At 53.5% G+C, this 18,630-nt stretch overlaps 2 protein-coding genes and 1 long non-coding RNA gene across 3 annotated transcripts; 2 read left to right on the plus strand and 1 right to left on the minus strand.

The window, feature by feature from the left end:
- Nucleotides 1–3,442: 3,442 nt before the first annotated feature.
- LOC135460735 (zinc finger protein 692-like) lies at nucleotides 3,443–10,644 on the plus strand. The gene is given in 13 exon segments (XM_064737651.1): nucleotides 3,443–3,553; nucleotides 4,221–4,396; nucleotides 4,501–4,532; nucleotides 4,894–5,256; nucleotides 5,490–5,538; nucleotides 5,632–5,793; nucleotides 6,133–6,246; nucleotides 8,465–8,518; nucleotides 8,754–8,832; nucleotides 8,909–9,023; nucleotides 9,382–9,481; nucleotides 9,956–10,259; nucleotides 10,261–10,644. Coding segments are annotated over 13 exon segments (1,620 nt in total). The 5' UTR covers nucleotides 3,443–3,529; the 3' UTR covers nucleotides 10,309–10,644.
- On the plus strand, nucleotides 6,284–8,134 carry LOC135460739 (uncharacterized). Its single transcript, XR_010443292.1, has 3 exons — nucleotides 6,284–7,381; nucleotides 7,468–7,534; nucleotides 7,902–8,134. It is a non-coding gene; the product is annotated as an uncharacterized LOC135460739 (long non-coding RNA).
- A 435-nt stretch (nucleotides 10,645–11,079) lies between the features above and the next one.
- LOC135460736 (E3 ubiquitin-protein ligase TRIM7-like) lies at nucleotides 11,080–18,120 on the minus strand. The gene is made up of 7 exons (XM_064737652.1): nucleotides 17,501–18,120; nucleotides 15,407–15,493; nucleotides 14,736–14,963; nucleotides 14,166–14,188; nucleotides 13,938–14,053; nucleotides 13,639–13,671; nucleotides 11,080–12,843 (listed from the first exon to the last, which is right to left on the minus strand). The coding sequence occupies exons 1-7, from the start codon at nucleotides 18,002–18,004 to the stop codon at nucleotides 12,317–12,319; spliced, it is 1,518 nt and encodes a 505-aa protein (XP_064593722.1). The 5' UTR covers nucleotides 18,005–18,120; the 3' UTR covers nucleotides 11,080–12,316.
- Between the last annotated feature and the right edge of the window lie 510 nt (nucleotides 18,121–18,630).

Below are 18,630 nucleotides of genomic sequence, written 5' to 3' on the forward strand. Positions count from 1 at the left end.
GAAGATGGATGAGAACATCTTGTCCCAGTCAGACATTCTTGTCTGAAAGAGTAAAAATGTAAAGATGCCCGAATAAGGGATATCCAGAAAGGAACGTGAGTAGAACACGGCCTATATGGCACAGAAGAGTGACGATAAAGCATCGAGACGTAGCAAAGGCCTACGACTTGGAAGACAATGGACACAGACTACATAACACAGACACGGACACCATAACATAGACACAGATGACATAACCCAGACACAAGTTGCAACTGCTTGGCACTTTCCCCTTAGGGACCCGAGACTCCTAGCGCAAGATGAGCCAGAGGCCGATGAGGCCAAGGGAAAGGAAGCCCTATGACGACAGCACATGATGATGAAATGTAGCTCATTAAATGAAGTTAGGGCCAAAGCAGTTAGGAGGATGCTCGAGAGGCTCAGCAAGCCTAGAGAAGGAAGCAGACGGCCGGGTGACCGTGGCTATAGCTCTGGACCCGAAGGCGAGCTCCTTGGGGGAAAGAGCCGTGACAATGTCGAGTCGAGGAAGGCTGATGGCGCAAAGTTCACAAGAATGTGGAGATGGGTCGGAACTGTCCTGCCTGGCAAAGGCTCTTGTGAGGCTGAGGAAAAACCCTCTCCCTTTACTTCCAGAGAGCCCGTCCCACTACAGACCTCTCCGCTAAGCCTGACATCAGATTGCCTCCTGTGAGAGTAAAGGCTTTTCCCCTTCTCCCAACCACTGGCCCCGACACTTAGCTTTTGGAAGACGAGCGGACAAAAGCCATCGTTGGTTGGACGCGGACGTTGAGATGTTCTCAATGTGTGTGCTTCGGTGCTGCTGCTTCCAAGCTGTGGCTACAAGCCTCCCCAGGGTACCTAAGGCAAAACAGAAAATGTGACTATTGCCCTCAAAAAGAGTAATCCCCGGGACTCCTCCGCACCCCTGCCCCAGCTCACCTCAAGTCTTGATTTGACTCCGGAGGCCGCCCAGAAGGTACCTGCAAAAAGAAAAGGGACACGCTTAGCATGCTGCTGCTTAACGCTTGCCTATGAGTCAGCCTGCCTAAACACCGACTCACCTGCCCTCCTCTGTTCCTTGGCATACCTAGGGCAGGGACAGCACCTGCAAAGAAACAAAGCAGAAAAGCATGCTGAGATACTGTGAAAACGCAACTCCCAACCCTTACAAGTATGCCACACCAATACCTTAAGCTTGCACCCACCTGGCATGGGCATGCTGGGCTAGGATAGATGGCAAGCAGACCATCTAAAATAAAAAGAATACTACATACTTAGAGCTGCACCAAAAACTGAGACCTCAGCAATAACAACTGCTTCGGTACCCTACTCAATGCTCACCTTGCCCACTCAGCCTTGACAGCTGCTCTCTGCCTTGACTTCCTAAAAATAAAGGTTTTGAAAAAGCCCCAACAATACCCTAAAAAGTCCCAGAAAAGTCCCTTCCAAAATCCCCTAAATACCTTTAAAAGTCCTGGAAAAAAAAACTCAAAAAGACGTGCTCAGTCTCCAAACTCTACCTGTTGCTCTCTAGCCTACAGTGGGTCTGTTGTTCTCTGAGGGTTCTGTCATTGTCCTGGCGTGTGAGGGTTGCTGTCTGGTCTCGCTGTTAGGGTTGCTGTGTTGTGCTGCTGTTGGGAGAAAGGGCTGTTTTTAGGGGGGCTGGTTAGGCTGAGGTTAGGGCTGGGGTGAGGGGTGGTACAGCTGTATCCAGTAACCCTGATCTCCACTGGACTGTCCAGCCCTCAAGGCCTCTCCCTTTACCCCTCAACAGGTCCCTCTGCCTCCCAGCCTTCAGTTCCTTTGTGTCACCCTTAACCCCTCTCCTTTGCCCCTCAGCCCCCAGCTTCTCTGTGTCATCCTACAGCTGCCCCTGCCACCCTCGGCATCTCTGTGTGTCACCCGCTGTCCCCTCTCCCTGTTCCTCCCTCAGCACCCAGCCTCTGTCACCTTCAAGCCCCCACAGTGCCTCTCAGCCTCTGTCATGCCTTGAAAGGACCCTAAAAAAACCCATCAATTCCCTTAAAAAGCCCTAGTTTTCCAAGTGTCCTAAACACCCCACAAAAATTTAAAAAGAGCCTCAGAATACACTAAAAATACCCTACTTTTAAAAAGCCCCTAAAACACCCCTAAAAATATTTAAAAAAAAAAATCTCTAAATGGTCCTAAAAGAGCTCTGAGAATGCCCCTAAAATGTTTAAAATTCCCTGATAAGACCCTAAAAAAGCCTAAAATTTCCCTCAAAAACCCTAGAAATACCCTAGTCCTAAAAAAGTTCTCCATAGACCATCCATACTCCTCAAAAAGCCCTAAAACTTTGAAGTAGTCCTAAAAAAGCCCCAAGAATACTCAAAAACACCCCTAACAATTCCAATTAATAGTAAGACAGCCATTAAAACACCCTAAAAACTTATTTTAAAAGCTCTGAAAAAGCCCGAATGGTATCCTTAACATTTCCAGAGAATTCCTAAAAAACTCCTGCAGAAAAAAAAAACCCTAAAATATCCTTAAAAATCCCTGAAAAATCACCTAAATAAACCCCTAAAAAACTGTTCAACCCCTACCTGTAACACTGTGGCCTCCAAACATCATCTCTACCTATTAATTGGGATAACTGCCTGCACCTGTTGAGAGGGTTCTGGGGCTGTCCCACCATGAGGGATGACCCTATACCCTAACCCTACCTGGTACCCTGTGTCCTTTGCACCCCTAACCCTCAGTGTCAGCTCTCCACCTGTCAAGCCTCCCTCCCAGTCCCTGCCCGTCAGCCTGCAATGTCTGTGTGTCTCCCAAAGATCCTGTTTGAGCTCCCACATGCTGCTGCAGGGAGTCGCCGGTGGGGGAAGTTTGGGACGGGGCAGACCCGGGATGGGGAGGGTGAAGGGAGGAGTGAGTTTTTTATTATCATTCCATCCCTTTCCTTGCTAGCCTTCTGATGAAATCCTTTCTCCTATTCTTTTAGTATAGTTTTAATACGTAATTTTCTTTTAATACAATAAATCATTCTATACATTTATATGCATTATATTAATACATAATATATAATTTTTATATATATGATTAAATATATATTGTATATATTTAGTATATATTATACAGTATATTTATTTAGTATTATATATATTTAGTATATATTATATACTTATATATATAATATATATAAGTATATATAAAGTACAAATAATTAAATATATTTCTATATATTTAGTATAAAATTTATTTATAATATAATAAATCAGCCTTCTGAAACGTGGAGTCAAGATTCTCATCTCTTCCCTCCTCCTGGGACACCCCTGCGAATACCGCCACATCCCTGTGACACCCCGTGTCCATCCCCATCCGCATGCGGGAGTTTCCCACCATGCCCAGCGGCCGGACTACATCTCCCAGCGGCCCCCGCGGCTCCCGCGCACGCGCGGCGCGGCGGGGCCTCCGCCATCTTCTCTGCCGTCCGTGAGCAGCGTGAGCGGGGCGGGCCCGGCGGCTCTTAAAGGGGGCACGGCCCGGGGTGGGGCCCTCTCGGCGCGGAATGGAGGCCGGAGCGGCGCAGGAGGTTCGCGGATGGCGGGGAGGGGGCGGAGAGGGCGGCGGGAGCGCGATGGAGCCGCGGGCATTCCGCATTCCGGCCGTCTCCGACTCCTGTCGCCCCTTCCGCCTTAAGGCCCGGCGGCGGGAACGGGCGGGGGTGGACGGGGGAGGAGGGGGGGGGACCGGGGGAAACCGCGGGAGGGGGCGGGTCTTAAAGGGGCGTGTTTTGAATTGGGCGTGGCTAATGGGGGTGTGGGCGAGACCCTAACGGACGTTGTGTGGGCGGGGCCAAGGCCTCAGGAGGTGTGGCTTGGGGGCAGTGCCCGCCCCCCCTTCTTGTGACCCCCTCCGCCTCCCATGTCCCCAGGCCACCTCCTGTTTGCCCCCATAACCCCCCTGTGGAGCCATGGGACCCCAATTCTTCACCCCATATCCCCCCATGATGCCACGCCACCCCTTTGTCTGTCCCCACCGTGTCCCCTGTCACCCCCCTAGCACATCCCCGTGTCCCCCAGGACTGCCCACCTGTCTGTGCCCGTGTCCCCTGTCACCCCCCCCAGCACATTCCCGTGTCCCCCCATGTCCCCTTCCCACACGTCATCCCCCAGATTCCCCTATGGAGCCACCCCAAAGTCCCCACCCGACCCCTCGAGGCTCCGTGTGCCCCCTCTGACGGCCCCGTGTGCCCCCAGCCCGGGGCTCGCCCCCCGGCCCCGGAGTCCGTGCGGCGGCAGAAGCGCCGGGAGCTGGACGCGCGGCGCTCCAAGTGCCGCATCCGCATCGGGGGGCACCTGGAGCGCTGGTGCCGCCTCAAGGAGCAGCTCGGCTTCGCCCTGCACTCACAGCTGGCCCAGTTCCTCCTCGACAGGTCAGCAGCGGGGGCTCGAAACCCACAAAAACCCCCCAAAACCTGCCTCTGATGGGAAAAAAAATCCGAGTTTTCTGCCTGCTCATCTCTGTCTTCCCGTGCAGGTACAGCTCGCACGGCTGCACCTGGAACACAGGTGAGCTTCCCTTCCCTGTTCCGTGTTGGCATCCAGTGGTTTGGATCCAGATGGAGGATTCTTCTTGGGTTGGGTGCTGGAGGAGCACCTGGAGCTGCTTTTGGGTTTGCTCATCCCGCCAAGCATCAGGCAAATCCTCTGTGTTCCCTATTTCAGGCCTCCCCAGTTTTTGGGCCTCCCCAGTTTTTGGCCTCCCAAACTCTTTATTGGGAAGCTGTTTCACAATTCCCCTTAACAAGGACAACCACAAGAGCCTGAGGAAGGTGGACAGGGCCTTGCAGGTGTCCCACCACCACCCCCCCCCCGCCCCCACAAAACCCCGTTTTGGGGCTGTTTTTCACAGATTTCTTTGTTTTCCCAGGAGAGCCGGAGCGGCTCCAGCCGGCTGCCCTGCAGCGCCTGGTGGTGCTGTCCCACGGCCACAGCCAGGAGTGTGGCTTTGTGCCCGACATCCAGCTGCCAGCAGCTGGCAGCACGGCAGCCCCGCTGGTCTGGGAGTGTGTGGCCGGCCACCGCTTCTCCTGGGGTGGCTCTGTGGTCCCCAAGAGCCCCTCCTGTGACCCAGCCCAGGGGTGCGCCCCCTCCCCGGGCGCTGGGCACCGGCGTTCGCTCCGCAGGGCCGCGCTGGGCTCCAAGGAGGCTGGAGAGGAGGGAACAGCCAGGTCACCCCGTGATGATGGGGATCGGGGCCAGGAGATGGGAGATGGTGATGATGGTGGCACAGGTGAGCTCCTCCAGGTCACCTTTCTGCCCTCAGCTCCCCTTGATTGCCCCCACCTTCAGCCCCGCACTCAGTTCTAGTTCCAGTTCCACCCTGGGTTCTCCCTAGGGTGGGGTTCCAGTTCCACCACCATCCCAGCAGGATCTGCTCCAACCCCAGGCCTCTCCAATACCCCCATCCTTCCCGACTCTCCACCTCTCCCAGCCCTTCCTCACCGCCCTCCTGTCCCCTTCCAGCCCCTCAGGTGTCACTGGAACCAGGGCCTGTGGCAGCAGCTGGCGAGAGGTGAGTGGTGGCACCCACTATCATCCATCCCCTGGTGATTTGTCCCTGTCTGACCCATCCCTGTGTCCCCAACCTTGGTCTGTGCTTGTCCAGGTTGTTGTCCAGCAGCTCCAACCAAGGGGACGATGCAGAGCCGGGAGCTGAGGCCCGAGAGGAAGAGGAGGAAGAGGAGGAGGATGAAGACTTTGCCAAGGGTGATGACCTGACCTACATGGATGACCTGCGTGATGAGAACTATCACCCATCCCTGGACAGGTGGGAGAAGCCAGGAGGAGCTGGGAATAGTGTCCGTGTGGGGTTAAAATCAGGGATTTCTGGGGTCAAAGGGCATGGAATTTTGGAGAGGCATTTTCATCACGTCTCACGTGGGGGAGGGTCTTTGCCATGTCCAGCTGTGTCCAACCATGTCCAGCTGTGTCCAACCCTTGTCCTGCCATGTCTAACCCATGTTCTGCTGTGTCTAACCAAGTCCAGTCCATGACCAACCCTTGTCTAACCGTGTCCAACCAACTCGTTCCCTACCACATCCAACCCATCTCTTGCCCCCTCAAGCCCCCAGACCCCCTCACCCACCCCTCTCTGTGCCCCTGACAGCGAGTCAGAGCCACAGCGACGCCAGGGCCAGCCCAGGGCTCGCAGGAAGCCCATCAAGGAGGAGCAGCCCCTGCCCAGACCTGGACCCTTGGAGGAGAAAAGTGGACGGGTCAGGTGAGTCACGGCAGCCACAGAGGTGAAGGGATGAGGGGAGGGGGTCAGAGGCATCATCTTGTGTGGTTGTTTTATTATTTTATGATATATATGATATTAAAAGAAAATTATATGTTAAAACTGCTAAAAGAATACAAACATGGAGAATCTTGGCTCCATGTTTCAGAAGGATGATTTTTTTATGAAACATATGATATTAAAAGAAAATTATATGTTAAAACTATACTAAAAGAATAGAAAGGAAGGATTTTATTAGGTTAGCAAGGAATAGAAAGGAGTGATAACAAAATCTTGTGGCTGACCAGAGAGTCTGAGACAGCTGGACTGTGATTGGCCATTAATTAAAAACAGCTACATGAAACTAATCAAAGATGCACTTGTTGCATTCCACAGCAGCAGATAATTATTGCTTACCTTTCCTTTCTGAGGCTTTTCTGCTTCTCAGGAGAGAAGTTCTTAGCAAAAAGATTTTTCATAAAATATTTCCATGACAATCTTGGGAGTGTCCAGTGCTGCTGGCCACAGGACAAGAGCTCTGTGTCCCCAAGGGGGGGTTCCAACCCTCCCCCATGACTCTACTGACTGCAGGGCGGAGATGTTTGTTGGTTTTTTTGGGTGCAAAAGGGGTTTTGGCTCACAAACATCACTGTAGGGGCTTCGTGAGCCTGGTGTCACCCGCCCTGTCCCTTGTGGGTGCTCAGGGAACAAGGAGAGGCAGTCAAAGCTGCCATGGAGGGGGATGTGAAGACCCCCTGAACCAGACCCGTGGTGGGCACTGAGGCCTCCAAAACACTGGAGATTTTTTGGAACAACCCAAAATCCATCAATCCCACCACAACCTCCTCCACTGACGGATCCAAGGTTTCTCCAGCAGCTCCGTGCCCAGTGTTGCCAGCTCTCCTTTCCAGGCACACAAAATTCAATGTTTTGTGCTAAAAAAAGCTTAAAGCAGCCCTCAGGGCTTCACTGGGGCTTTGCACAAGGGAAGCTTGGTTGGGGCTTGGTCTGTGCACAGCCTCGGATCCAACACACCTCAGCTGGATGGATTTTGACACAAAAAGGGGTAAAATTGCCCCTTTTTTTCCTGGAATCAGCCACAACTCTTCCTTCTGCCCCATCCCAAGTGTTTCCCCAGGTGAGTGTTGTCCCTCACAGCTTTGATTGACCCCTTTGGATCTTGCCTTTTTTTGAGACGCTGAATGCCCTCCCCTCTCCCAGCAGCTCCAGAACCACCCCAGATGTGGCTGGAAGAGGGACCACTCTTCCTGGAGACCCAATCCCAGTGAAGGTAACACTGGAATTTGCTCTCCCCCTCTCCCTGGCATTGCAGATCCCAGGCTCCCAAATCCCGTGTGAGGGTAGAAAAGTCTGTGTTCTATCTGGGCCATTCTTTTTGGGGTCAAAAGTGAATTAAATGTGATATTTTTCCTGGTGTTCTTTGGGTTCTGCCTGATTCCCATCCCAAATCCCATGGTCTCCAAATGTGTCTGAAGTTTTATCTTCAGGCTGGTGGCTTTTCTGAGGGGCTTGCAGCTCTCTGCCCTCTCCCAAAGCCAAGCCTAAGCTTCAAGTCAAGCCTTTTTTGGGTTGAGCTTGGTGACACAGATGATATTTTTAATATTTTGGTTCATTTTCCCCCCCATCTTTTGTCACAGCAAGTTGAAAATGGGAGATAAAATCCTGGTGTATGAGCAAAGCTGGACCTCACAGATGTCAAGGGGGTTCTCCTCTTCTCCCTTCCCCAGGTACAGTCACCCTGCGCTGATAAAAAAACCTGTTTTCAAGAGATTTGGGACAAATACCCATGCTTGAGCATGGGCATCTCTCACCATCCCATTATTTCCTCTCCCCAAACCCCACTTTAATCCACTTTTTAATGGATCTTTCCTTAATTCCAGGGTGACAGCCAGGAATAGCTGCTATTTCCAGGGATCTATGGATGAATTATAGATCCAGCCAGGCTGGGAGCCAATTTCAGTGTCCTGGGACGCGTCCAAACCATGTGAAAAGGGTTTTGTAACAAGGAATAAAGAATTTATTCTTATTTTAAACGCCTGAAATGTGTTTGTTCCAGCGTGTCCTGCTGGTCTACGGGGTGGAAATGGGAGAAATGCAGGTCCTGAGGGTGATTTAATGTGGGATTTCCTGGAGAATCTTGGCTCTGGGTACAGTGAAGGGACACCAGGGCCTGGCTGAAAATGGCTTTTTCCTCTTGCAGGCAGCCACGGGCGAGTGACAAGGACGTGGCTCAGATCGGCCCCAAGAGGATCAGGTACCTGAGGAAGAGGAGGGAAGGGGCCAGGGAAGCTCCCAGGAAGAGCAGGATGGGCAGGAGACACCTCTGAAAGGGTTTTTTTTTTTGCTTCATTTTAAATGATTTCACGGGTGGGGAAAAGGGAAGGTGGGTGAGGAGGAGGAGGGAGCTGGGGACAGATCCACATTCCAAAGCTTTTCCAACCCTCCTCCTCCTTCCTGATAAGGATTTTTTCCTGTGTTTTCCCTGTCAGGAAGGCAGCAAAGCGCGAGATCCTCCTGTGTGACTTTGAAGGCTGTGGAAAAATCTTCTCCAACCGCCAGTACCTGAATGTGAGCAGCACCTGGGAATCCTGGGGAGCCTGGGTGGGGTCTCCTGGAGCTGGAATTGGTTTTTTCCCCCTGGCAGCATCACCAGAAGTACCAGCACGTGCACCAGAAAACCTTCACCTGCTCTGAGCCCACCTGTGGGAAATCCTTCAACTTCAAGAAACACCTGAAGGAACACGAGAAGCTGCACAGTGGTGAGAGGGGCATTTCCAGGGGGAAATTGCACCTCCCTGGTGAAATCTAGGATTACACATCCTCCTCTAGGAGATACAACTCCCCCCTATGGATGGTGGCTCTTCTCAGCAATCACACCTGCCTTATAGGTCACATTTCCACACTTTGTGTGGATTTCACTTGCTCCCATCAGATTCCCACCTTCCCCACCCATTCCCAAACTCCCACCCCTGGGAGCTTTCACTGCTGCCTTTTGCTCCCAGAATCTCTCCCTTATCCTCTCCATTCCCACGATGGGAATCCTCCCAGCTCCCAGAGCACATCCTGATGGTTTTTCCAGGCCGGATCAGCCCCCAATCCCTTTTCTTTTCCTCCCAGACAAGCGGGATTACATCTGTGAGTTCTGCGCACGTTCCTTCCGCACCAGCAGCAATTTGATCATCCACCGACGGATCCACACCGGGGAGAAGCCCCTCCAGTAAGTCCCAGTACCATTCCTGCCCCCCCCAGTAAATCCCAGTCCCATTTCCAACTTGCCAGTAAGTCCCAGTCCCATTCCTGCCCCTCCAGTAAATCCCAGTAAGTGCCACTCCCCAGTAAATCCCAGTCCAACCCCCCCCCCAGTAAGTCCCAGTCCCATTCCTGCAGCTCTGCTCAGCCTCAGAGTCTCTTGCCACCATTTTCAACCCCAAATCAGCTCCTCCAGCCAAAAGCTAGGCTGAGATTCCCCCCTGAGCTTTCTGCCCTTGGAGCTGACTGTGTCCAGACCCAGCAGCTGCAGGGTAGTGTTTAATTAGGCACAGCTTAATGAGCTGAAACAGGACCCATGTCCAAGCCATTCATGCCAGGAGGGCACTGGAGCTTCAACCCTGGCACATTCCAGCCCTGAGGATGGCAGGGCCGCTTCTCCCTGGGGTTTTCAATTCCTTCCAAAATGTACAATCTCCCCCAGGTGTGAGATCTGCGGCTTCACCTGCCGCCAGAAAGCCTCCCTGAACTGGCACATGAAGAAACATGACGCCGACTCCTTCTACCAATTCCCCTGCGACGTTTGTGGCAAGAGGTTTGAGAAACGGGACAACGTCACCGCCCACAAGAGCAAGAGCCACCCCGGGGGGCTCCCCCAGCCCGAGGGGACCCAGCAGCAGCTCCCGGAGCCCCCCGGGCCCGTGGAGGCCCTGGAGCTGCTGGGGGCTGTGCTGGGGACTGGGGGGGACACAGGGAGGGCCCCACTGGAGTTTGGGGTGGGGGGTGTTGGGGGGGGATCCACCCCAAGGGCAGGGGAGGGGTGAGGGGGAGTCCTAGAGGGCTCATCCCCCCCCCCCAGTTTGGGGGCTGGAGCAAAATCTGGGATGATGCTGGACCCTCCAGGTGCCAAAAATACATGGGACAGGCAAAATCCCAGTTTTTCAGCCAAATCCTAGATGAAATCCCAGTTTTCCAGCCAAATCCTAGACGAAATCCCAAGTTTTCAGCCAAATCCCTTTTTTTTTGCCAAATCCCAGTTTCCCTCGAGCCCAGCATTATTGCCACAAGTGGATCCTCAATAAAGACTTATTTTGGGTAAAAGTGGGATTTGGTGCCATATTTTTATGGAAAAAAAAGATAGAAAAATTTGGGCGATTTGGACACAGGCAAATGGGTTGGAGAGAGGGTGGAGACACCAAAAACCCAGGAACTGGGGACCCAAACTGGGATGAGAGGGAGATCCCAGTGAGTCTGTGCCCCCAAACTGGGATGGGTGGGAGCAGACATTTGAGCTGTGCCCCCAAACTGGGATGAGAGGCAAGGCCCAGTGGGGTGTGCCCCAAAACTGGGAGCTCCCAGTGCTTCAAACTTCTCCTTTAAACTTTTATTTAAAAACTCTGATTTAAACCAGAATTTGGACTTACAGATACTTGGAAGCTCCAAGTTGGGACCATTTAGTGAATTGCAAGTGCCCCCAAAACCCGTCAGTACTCCACCCCAGCAGGCTGGGGACAAGGACATCTCTATGTCTCCATCCCCTCCCAAGCAGGAGCAGCTTCTCCTCCTCTCTCCCAGCACCAAAAACCCCCAAGTTATCATGTTTTAGGGTTGTTTTTTTGTTTTGCACAGCAACTTTTATTTCCCCACTAACAGTGACAGGGCAAAGGACACGAACAGCAGCACTGGGAAGGGCACGAGGGGAGCGGGTAAGATCACACCTGGAACACAGAACCCCCTCCCCAAGCCCCCCCCAGCCCAGCTTTGGGGTGACCTTAAACATCCCAATCCCATTGCTGGGATCCTGGCACTCCAGGGGCTCAGAATTTAGGGGGAGAGAAAGGGAGATGGAATGAGGGGGTACAGTGGCAGAGATGAGGAGGAAAAAAGGGACATGGGGGGAAATGGGGGGCAATGGGGAGATGGGGACACGAGAAGGGGGGGACAGTAGAGGAGAGAGGGAGTCACTCAGCGACAGCAGGACAGGCCTGGCCCTTTCCCCAGGGAGGATGGGATGAGTCAGGATGGGATGGGTGAAAATGACCTGCAAAGCAACGGTGCCCAAACTGGGGAAGGGGGGGTGGATACGAGACCCCTCCTCTCACACGGCATTTTAGGGGTGAGGGGGGGACACAAAGCTTTGGCTACTATTCGAAGTAAGATGGGATCAGCCTCTCCCTGTTCCACGGGGCTCCAACTCCAAAGAAAAAAAACCACAAAATGAACTCTACAGGGGTGTTTAACCAGCAACAAAACACAAAATGAACTCTACAGGGGGTGTTTAACCAGCAACGGGGACGGGGTGCTCAAGTAGCCCACCCCCTCACCAACCAACACCCCTGAGGAAGATTTTTGAGGGTAAAAAGTCTCAAAAACTTTGAACTGCAACAGGAAAAACAAAAAATCCCCCCTGAACAGCCAAGGGTGAGATTTGGGAAGCAAAGGAAAACCTAAGGATGGCAAGGGGGAGAGAGAGGGACGGACACCACCAGCGAGTGGGGCGGGGGCTCAGTTGCAGAGGGACAGCAAGGAGCCCACGTAGAAGAGCCAGAAGAACCTGAAGATCCTCTCAGAGAAGGCTCCAACTCCAAAGAAAGAACACAAAATGAACTCTGCAGGGGGTGTTTAACCAGCAATGGGGAGGGGGTGCTGAAGTAGCCCCCTCACCAACCAACGCCCCTGAGGAAGATTTCTGAGGGTAAAAAGACTCAAAAACTTTGAACTGCAACAGGAAAAAAAAAAATCCAAGGGTGGGATTTGGGGTGTTTTGCTCAGAAGCAAATGAAAACCTAAGGATGGCAAGGGGAAGAGAGAGGAGGGGAACACCACCAGCGAGCGGGGCGGGGGCTCAGTTGCAGAGGGACAGCGAGGAGCCCACATAGAAGAGCCAGAAGAATGGGAAGATCCTCTCGGAGAAGGCGGCGGTGAAGGTGAAGATGGGAGCCATGTTGTCGGCGTTGTAGAACGCCACCCACCCTCCCTCGTAGTCCAGGTACACCCCGATCTTGCGCGGCCGCTCGCACAGCGACAGCGGCGTCTCGGGAGAGGTGAACGCCTGGTACTGATCCCAATTCTTGCCCTTCCAATTGAGCCCCACCGCCCAGATGCCCTCCTCGGGGGCGAAGTCGACCTTCTCCTTGCGGCGCACGGACTCGCGGGCGGCGCCCAGCACCCAGCTCTCCCCGTCGCCCACCTCCACCTCCCAGTAGTGGCGGCCGGCGGAGAAGCCCTCGGAGGCCAGGACGCAGAAGGCGTAGTCGAAGCGCTTGGGGTGCGCCGGCAGCTCCTGGGGGGCCCCGCGCAGGCGCACACTGCGCTTGTCCTCCGACAGCACCAGGTAGGGGTTGGCCGTGTCGGGGTCCAGGGAGAGCTCACCTGCGGGGGGACGGGAGGGGGGTGGTGATGTGAATAGTGCAATATCATTAATTGTATTAATGCTATTAATAGCTGTGGTAGTGTTGGCAGGGGGCCGAGGGTTAGGAGGGAAGGGACAAGAGTGTTGGCTCCGTGTTTGAGGGGGATTGATTTATTGTTTTCACATACTATTGTATTAAATAATACTATTGTAATAAATAATGATTTACTCTTTTATGATACTATTGTGTTAAATAATAATTAAATTATAAATAGATTATAATTAAGTTGTTAACAAATTATTATTTAATTATTAATAAATTATAAATAAATTACAATTAAATTATTAATTCTAATTAAACTCTAAATAAGTTATATCCTAATTATATAGTTGAATTATATAAATGTAAATTAATTATACATTAGTTACTTAAATATTAATTATTATATAATTAAATATATAGTGATTTATATAATTTAATTATATATTTAAATTATAATATATTGTATTAAAACTATAGTAAAAGAATAGAAGAAATTATTTTGTCAGAAGGCTAGCTAAGAATAGAATTTTCTGTGCCCCAAACCAGAGGGGAAGGACCCAGATGAAGCCACCTGAAGAGCCTACACAGAAGCCAAGCCCAGCAATTCCAAGCTCAACCCTTGGAAAAGGCAGGTTAGACTCCCCCAAAAGCCCCAATCCCAGCAAATTCCCACATTATCTCTTGGAAAAGGGAAGTCACAGCCCCAGATCCCAGCCAATTCCATGCAAACCCCTGGAAAAGAGAGCTGTTATCTCAGTCCCCATGGACTCACCTGTGTCGTTCTCCAGCTCAAAGCGCAGATTTTCTGTGGGAAAAGAAGGAAGGAGCTGAATCCCCAGAACTGCCCAAGCCATGGGAATGATCCCAACTCCACACTCCCACACTCAAATCCCAGGGAAATCCCTTTTCCACCTCTTCCCTGCGATAAGGGAACAACCCGGAGCTCTCCCAGCCAGCCCAGGGGGGGAATTAGAGCCCAGCTCCATCCCAGCCCCGATTTTGGTGGATTTCCACGTGGGATCCTGGCTGGGAAAGCACTTTTTTTTCCAGGAAGGATCTCATCAGGCTCACCCTTAAATTCCAGCAGCACTTCCTTGAGCACCGCGCTCTTCTGGGAAAAACTCTTCAGCTTCTTCTCCAGCTCGGAAAAGCCGGGTTCAGGCTTGAGGAACATCCAGCTCTCCAGGCTGAGGAGACACAGGAGTCAGGGACCCAAAAAATCAAGGAATTCCCCTTGGGAATTCCTGGAGCCAGCTCCAGCTCCAGCTCAGAGCCTCCAGGTTCACCCAGCTCACTCACCTGCTGCCAGCCGGGACAACGCCCTGGAAGGGGAAGAAAACCCAAGGAATTTGTTAGGATCAGCATCTCTCCTATCTCAAGATATCTCAGAATCCTCCCCAGAAACTGGGAGGATCCCATGAAGGGACTTTTGTCCCCATAAAGGTATTTTTGTATCTACAAGGGGAATTTCTCACCCCATTAATAGCATTTTTTACCCAATAAATTTATTTCCCCAATAAATAAAAATTCTGACCCATAAATGGAAATTCTTGCCTACGTAAATGGAACCTTTTTCCACCCCATAAACAGGACTTTTTTGCCCCCATAAATGGAATTGTTACCCCCACAAACAGGTTTTGTCCCTCTAATTAGGATATTCCCCCGATAAATAAATAAATAAATAAATAAATATTTTGACCCATAAATGTAAATTCTTGCCTGCATAAATGGAACCTTTTTCCCCTTTTTTGCACCCCTTTTTTGTCCCCTTAAACAGAATTTTCATCCCCATAAATAGGTATTTTTGCCCAGTACACGGGATTTCTGTCCGTGAGCAGGAATTTTTGGAGACACACAACAGAGTCCCACCTCGCCAGGTGTGCTCCCCGTGCCACTGTCCCTGCCCTGCTCTGCCAGGAGCTTGTCCAGCTGTGCAATATCCTCGGCCAGCCGGGCCACGCTCTCATCCCTGCGGCGCCCGATGTCCCTCTCCAGCTCCTCCAGCCTGGAGAGCAGCAGCTGCTCCTTCTCCTCCAGGAACGCCCGCAGCTCCTTGCACTCAGCCACGATCTTCTGCCTCTCCACCTCCGTCTGCTTCTGCAATTCCAGGGGGAACATCCCTGTGAGGGCAGATCCCCACAGGGATCTGCCACGGAACTCGGGGAGAGAATCTCTGGGGGCAAGGGGAACCCAAATTTCCACAGGCAGGAAATCCCCAGTGAGACTGAACCCACCTGGATGGGGCTCCCAGCAGCTCCTTATTGGGATTCCCATGGGGAAGGGGAAACCAAATTTTCAGAGCCAGGAAATCCCCAGTGAAACTGAACCCTCATTCCCATGGGGAAGAGGAACCCTCCAGGTGGGAACAAACTTATTTCCAGAGCCAGGAAATTCCCTGAACCCTCCTGGATGGGGGTCCCAGCAGCTCCTCACTGGGATTCCCATGGGGACCGGGAACCCAAATTTATTTTCCCAGCCAGGAAATGCCCAGGTGAGACTGAACCCTCCTGGCAGGGGGCTCTGGAACTCGCAGCACTCACCAGCAGCTCCTCGCTCTGCCTCTCCCGCTCAGCCTTGGCCTCCTCACGCCCTTTCCTCAGGGAGCTCAGGTGCTCCTGGGGCACCTCCTGAAAGCACAACAACAGATCCCTTGGGAATTCTTCCCCTGTGGGCCATCAGGAGGGAAAGACTGCTGCTGTTAACATGGTCAAATTCACCTAATCTGGGTTTTTTTTTGGAGATGGAACCAGCAGCTGCCCTGACCTAACAAAACCACCAAACTTCACCCCAACCAGCCCAAGAACTGAAAAAAAAAAGTCAATTAATTTTATCTGTCTGTGAGGAAACAAATGCCCTGGTCCCACCCCCACCCTCCTCCCAGGATCACCGCCCACATTCTCCCTCCTAAAGGTGCCCCAAAATTGGGTTGGACTCCCCCTCAAGAGGAAGAACAGCTACCTCTGAACTGCTCATTAAATTATTAATTAATTAAGCTCATCCTTATTTAAGAAGTTTGACCTCCACAAAGGGCAGAGAAGCCCCTGCAAACAGCAGCTGACCCTGGGGGCAAATTAATCTACTTATTTTATAACTAAAACCCTAAATACAAGGATTTTGACTGTTAAGAGCCAGAAGTTGCTGGGTTTGGAATTTATCTGTGAGATTAAAGCAAGTATCAGGGCAAAAAAAGAAGGGAGGATCTCATCAACAACCAATTATCAAACACTCATAAAAGTAGGGTAACGAGGGGGAAAAAAAACCCAAGGGAGCAACAACCTGGATCTACACAAGGACGTTTGTGTCCTGAAAAAAAAAAAAGGACAAAATCCCAGATTTAGGGCGGGGGGGGGGGACGGGGGACAGCCCCAGCGTCCCCGGAAGAGGAATCACGGCAGTTCCGGGACAAAACCCCCTCTAAAAGGATTTAATCGACACAAATAATTAATATGCGGTCGTTAATGATGCCACAATCCCCTCCCCTGCTCCCTCCTCCTCCTCCTCCTGCTGCCGCTGCGCAGCGACATCGGCTCCGTCCGGCATCTTGGATCCCTCTGGTTCCTGGAATTCCGAGGCCTGCCCACCCACACCGAGCCCTTGGGGTTTTACAATTCCAAGTTAACCCCCGCTGTGATCACGACACGCCCCGTATCGCGACATAGCGGAGCCCCAGCGCTGCCGGGGGGGCGCCGTTTTCGCTCTGCGTCATTCCACAGGGAAGGCGGGGGGGGACAGGCGGCTCCTGGGGGAGCCCAGCGCCACTTCCAGCCTGATCCTGGATCGGGATCAGGGATTAAATAACGCCGCGCTCCTCCTCCCCGTTCCCAGCTCGGTCCTGGATTTCGGGGGGCTGGCGGGATTTTGCACTGAGGTGGGGACACCCCCTTTTCCCAGTACTTTCCTAGTTTATCCCAGATGGACCTCGCACCCCACATCCCGGGGGCGTCTGTGTTTTGGGGTGATATGGATGCTTCGGCATCCCCCAAATTCTGGAAGCAACGCCCAGCGGGGCAGGGGATCCCCCCGTGCGATCCACACAGTTTGGAGGGGCCTTTAATGCACCTCAAAAATGGGGGAATTGGGGGCTCATTTCTGTGCTCCCATTGGAACTGGGGGGTCCCAAAGGAGGAGGAGGGAGTCCCTGATGAGGAACAGTCCCTGGGGCACCCCAACCCCGTGAGATCTCCTTGGGGAGCTCCCCATCTCCTCCCTGCCCTGTCCGTGTTTTGGGGGGATTTGGGTTCTTCTGCGCCCCCAAGTTCTGGAAGCAGCGCCCAGCTGGGGAGGGGAATCCCCCGCTGGATCCACACATTTGGGGGTCCCCACACAGCATGGGGGACTGGGGGCTCATTTCTCTATTCCCCGTTGAACTGGGGAGTCTCAAAGGAGGAGGAGGGATTTCATGGGGCACCCCAACTCCGCGACATCTCCTTGGGGTGTTTCCCAGTTTACTGCATCCCCCATTTCTCAGGGGTGTCCAGCACCCCAAAAAAGACCCGGGAGGGGCTCTCAGTGCCCCCCAACACCCCGAGGGGGCTCGCAGTGCTTTTCCCCTCCGGGTAAAGGGTCCCGAAGCCTCGCAGCCCCTCCAGCATGGGATTCCTACCCCCGCTGTAAGGAGGGATCCCGGCACTGACCTCTGCGGCGTGGGCCGCCTCCTCGGCGGGCAGCACCGTGTGGGCTCGGTGCTCTCGGGACAGGTGACACACCACACACACGGCCCGCCGGTCCTGCACGCAGTACAGCCGCAGCGGCTCCCCGTGCCGCGGGCAGCGCGGCGGGCCCGGCGGCCCGGACGGGGCGGCGGGCAGCGGCGGCGCCGGCGGCCCCGGCGGCGGCTCAGCGGGGCCCGGCGGCAGCCCCAGCTGGCGGACGATGTGCACGATGTTGCCGAGGGAGCGGTTGGGGCGGAAGAGTCGCTGCGGCACCGGCTCGCGGCACTGCGGGCAGCACAGACGCCGCGCCGAGTCCTCCCAGCACTGGGTCACGCAGGCGCGGCAGAAGTTGTGCCCGCACTCGGCCACCAGCACCGGGTCGTTGAAGTACTCCAGGCACACCGGGCACGTCAGTTCGTCCTGCAGGCTCCGCGCGGCGCTGCAGGGGGCGGGCGGCGCGGAGGGGGGCGCGGGCGGCGCCTCCATGGCGGCCGCGGGGCCGGGGGCGGCCGCGGGGCCGGCGGCGGTGCCGGTCGTGGCGCCGGTGCCCACAGAGAGTCCCCGAACGCAAAGCGTCCACTCCACACGGCTCCGCCGCCCCGACTGACGGTCGAGGGGCGGTGCCGGGCCTGCGCCGGGGAAAGGGGCGGGGCTGCGCCTGCGCGGGAGGGTAAAACGGACGTGGTTCGCGCTGTCTATAATAGGGTGGGCGTGGTCAGACTCTCCTGGTATATAAGGAGCGCGTGCAGTGGGCGTACAGTTCGGTGGGGGTGTGGCTGCGGTTGCGCAGTAGGAGAGGGCGGGGCAATGGCGGCCTGAGGGGTCTGGGGGCCGCTGGTGGATTCGGGGCCATATGACAAGTGTTAGAAATTCGCTCCAGGAAGCTGAATTCATGGAGAAATTATTCAAAACCTCCAGACGTACAAAAACGACCCCAAAACCGCCATCAGCCCTTTCCTACGGGATTTAGAGATTTTTACATCCCTACTGGGACGTGTCTCTCCTCCATGCGACAGATGCAGAGCACAACAGCACATTTTCCTGCTTTTCTCACTAAATTCTTACATTTTCTCACTGTCCGTGGTGAGATTGGCTTCGGGGATAAAACATTT

Source organism: Zonotrichia leucophrys, unplaced genomic scaffold, assembly GCF_028769735.1.
Source record: "Zonotrichia leucophrys gambelii isolate GWCS_2022_RI unplaced genomic scaffold, RI_Zleu_2.0 Scaffold_96_169013, whole genome shotgun sequence".
Lineage (NCBI taxonomy): Eukaryota > Metazoa > Chordata > Aves > Passeriformes > Passerellidae > Zonotrichia > Zonotrichia leucophrys.

Coding starts and splice junctions, on each gene's coding strand:
- LOC135460736 (XM_064737652.1), bottom strand. CDS start 18,004: ATGGAGGCGCCGCCCGCGCCCCCCTCCGCGCCGCCCGCCCCCTGCAGC. Junction 14,964..15,406: donor GGCAGAGCGAGGAGCTGCTG/GTGAGTGCTGCG, acceptor CTGGAATTGCAG/AAGCAGACGGAGGTGGAGAG. Junction 14,054..14,165: donor GTTGTCCCGGCTGGCAGCAG/GTGAGTGAGCTG, acceptor GTGTCTCCTCAG/CCTGGAGAGCTGGATGTTCC.